This window comes from Limulus polyphemus, unplaced genomic scaffold, assembly GCF_000517525.1.
Source record: "Limulus polyphemus unplaced genomic scaffold, Limulus_polyphemus-2.1.2 Scaffold3446, whole genome shotgun sequence".
Classification (NCBI taxonomy): Eukaryota; Metazoa; Arthropoda; class Merostomata; order Xiphosura; family Limulidae; genus Limulus; species Limulus polyphemus.
Window position 1 is genome coordinate 25,341 of NW_013669056.1, and position 3,167 is coordinate 28,507.

General features: G+C 31.9%; 1 protein-coding gene across 1 annotated transcript in view; it reads right to left on the bottom strand.

The window, feature by feature from the left end:
* LOC106469360 (neuroblastoma-amplified sequence-like) overlaps nucleotides 1–3,167 on the bottom strand; it is a gene marked incomplete at its 3' end in the record, with an annotated part of 45,446 nt that overhangs the window by 18,312 nt on the left and 23,967 nt on the right. Inside the window, exon 5 of the mRNA XM_022397855.1 lies at nucleotides 2,040–2,083. Coding sequence (XP_022253563.1) covers nucleotides 2,040–2,083 — 44 coding nt within the window. The remainder of the gene's footprint in view (nucleotides 1–2,039; nucleotides 2,084–3,167) is intronic.

Genomic DNA, 3,167 nt, shown 5'->3' on the forward strand with positions numbered 1-3,167 from the left:
TCAACAATACTTCTGACAGCAGTTCAATTACTCATTATCTTTCACACACATTATTCCGTCATGTTGTCACCCTCTTTTATATACCAGACTACCCTATATCTAGTAAATGCTAGAACATTCGCCAAGGTACAGGATAGTTCTAGAAACGTGGCGTCACACTAGTCATGTGGCTTCGCTTACGCAACAATATTTACCACCCATCCAAGAAGTACAAAGTTTAACATAAATTATATATTATAATATCATCAATGCTCAGGCAAAGCATAATTTTCATAGTCTTCAAACTTATTTGGTTACAGAGCCATAAAATAAAACACCAGATCCCTATTGCCATGCCCACCTAACACATCCTCTCTTTTAGAAATTGCTAATAGTTCTCTCCGCCATTCAATACTATATTAAATATAACCAACAGAAAGAAAAGGTTTTCATCTGTCAAGTGACATATTATATTACATTGTTTTCTATAAAGACAATTGTCAATTTTGCTTTCAGTTCAAGCTTCATTCCCAAGGGAAACACATCAATGAGCTTTTAACAGCTGTTGTCATATAGTTAGAAAGCCAGAAAATTTGTAATAGTTATGGGATAATTAAAATGTAAAAATAAGAAACTTTTTACATTAGTCAAGGTTTGATTAGGTGAAATAAATAACAATATAAAAAAAATTTTACAACGTATGCCAAGAGTAACTCACGTAAAGTAATTCAAAGTAAAATGTGAGCTGCACATTTGCTAAGTGATTTATAACTTATAATAGTGGAAATAGTAATTAGTGAGGGTTCAGAGGGCAATAAAACCATAAAATTTAAGTATAAATCGATGTATATTGTTAGGAGTGTAAAGCTATTTAGAATAAACAAATGTGGTTTCATATTACAATTTGAAGTCATTCTAGAAAGAAACAAAAGGGCAATTTAGATTCATTTTGATTTTTTTCCGGTGGTTACGAGGACAGTCAAATTTATCAACACTGTAAAGTTAGAGAGTAAAGAAAATATCAGATAAAATAAAAGTTTTATTAGTAAAAAAAAACGTTTGAAATTTATTTCAGAAAATTTAGAGATTAGGCAAGTAAATGTTTAGAATTTTGAGGCAAAGACAACTATTTTTAATCTTAATGTGGAAATCACTTAGCACTAGAATATAGAAATACTATATATATTCACAGACAAATCTTTAGTAAAATTACTTCATTACAAAATCTGATTTTTTGTGTACAAAAGACCTGTAATGCTTACTAATAGTCTGCCAAATTTTGTGAAGATACACATAATGTATTAAGAGTTATAGTATGAAAACTATAACAAGCACAAAATGGTTATGAGGTTGGTCCCTGTGACTGAGTCTGTAGTGAGAGAGTTAACAAAATCTTACCAGTTTTTGTGAGAATATGTTAATAAAACTCAGAGTTACCATAGGCATTGTTGCATACGTATCCTTCTTCAGTCGGGCTACTGCAAAATGCAGGAAATTATTGTGAAAGATTTAAGCCAAAAAGTTGCAAAGTTTAGGGGGTTGGCTGGATTGTTTCTTTTGCATAAAATATTAAAAGTGTTCATGTTCAGGCAAGTATTGAACTTAGTCACTTTATATTGGCAAGTAACCTTCCTTAAGACTTCTTCAGCCATCTACTGACAACATTCACAAAAATGGCTTTATAGAGCTGAGGAACCTGATCTTGTATTGCACATGTGCAGCCACTATCTTGTTTTGTGTGGGATTTTGGATTAGTGTATAGGTTTTACTCTCTCATATACCTGAAATGTAGTGTGAATTCAGCCATTCTGGTAGACAATGTAGATTCCAGATATCAGAATTTAAGAAATGAGAGTACCAGAAAGCTTTGTTTAGGAATCAATCCACCAAAAATGTTTCCCTGACTCATACATTAGATGTTAAAAATTACATTGCTAGGCCTAGTTGGGACTACTTAACTCTTTCATTCTAAGAGTAATTGCAAGAGAATAGTTTTATCATAATCAACCTAGAATGACTATTTTAGAATTAAAAACAATTTACATTATGGAACCTCTTACCTATACAACGACGGATAACAGTTCCATATTCGTCTCTTGAAGATCTGAAAACATTTTCAGTGTTTTAAATTTCATGTAACAATAATTTATGGTAAAAACAGAAATTACTATTTTTGTTAGAAAAAAAATTTTTTTTAATTTGGTTTAATGTCTCCACCCTCAACATATTCAGAAAAGGAATGTTATTTAATAATAAAAAAAATACCCTGTTCTAAAACAAGAAACAATATACGACTTATTTTTTTAATTTATGTGCATATGCTCCAAAACCTGAAAATACAATCCTTTAGGCGAAGGATAGGTAAAATATGGTCCGTCTAACATTTCTGTTGTGCCCGCCATGACTCCTGGCAATTGTGGAAAGAACATAACGGGGTCTTTATACAATAGATGTTGAGATAATTTAATTAATATAGTAGAAATGTGCAGCCTGCGACGACTCACCATAATTCGTGGAATGGCCCCCCCTGCAAAATTTATTGCCACCCTTGCTTTAGGCCATGCAAGATAAATTGTGCTAGAAATTGGTTTGGATATAATTCACAATGGGTGTGTGTGTGTGTGTGTAGTCTCAATACATTTATTTTCATCCCATCTCTCTTTTGTTTTGTTTTTTTATCCAATTGAGTATTTAAATTTAGATACAATATTTCAGTAAGATTTTTCTCACTTAGTGAGCGTAATGTGAGTACAAGATATTTAGCAAGCTCTTAGGCTTGGAAACTGAGAGCAGATAGAATAGATCTGAGAGGTAAACCATTTTTGTATATTTTCAATAAGCCATACTGTCATGATATAAAAGACTGTTTGGTTTAGATATTAGTCATTAATTTATTTTTGTGAGTGAATATTATATTGTTACGCCTCCAGTCATTAGTTAATTTTCGTTAACTTCGTTCCGACGAAACTTTAGTGACACAAGTCCTTTCTTAAAAAAAAACTGGTTTTGTTACGCCTCCAGTCATTAAATAATTTTCCGTATCTTCGTTCCGACGAAACTTTAGCGACACAAGTCCTTTCTTAATAAAACTGGTTTATTCTTTCCGATTACAACTTTACGATACACTTAGTTTCAACAGTCACGCTATAACAAACGCTATATCTCACGTGGCCAACAATATTTTCTCT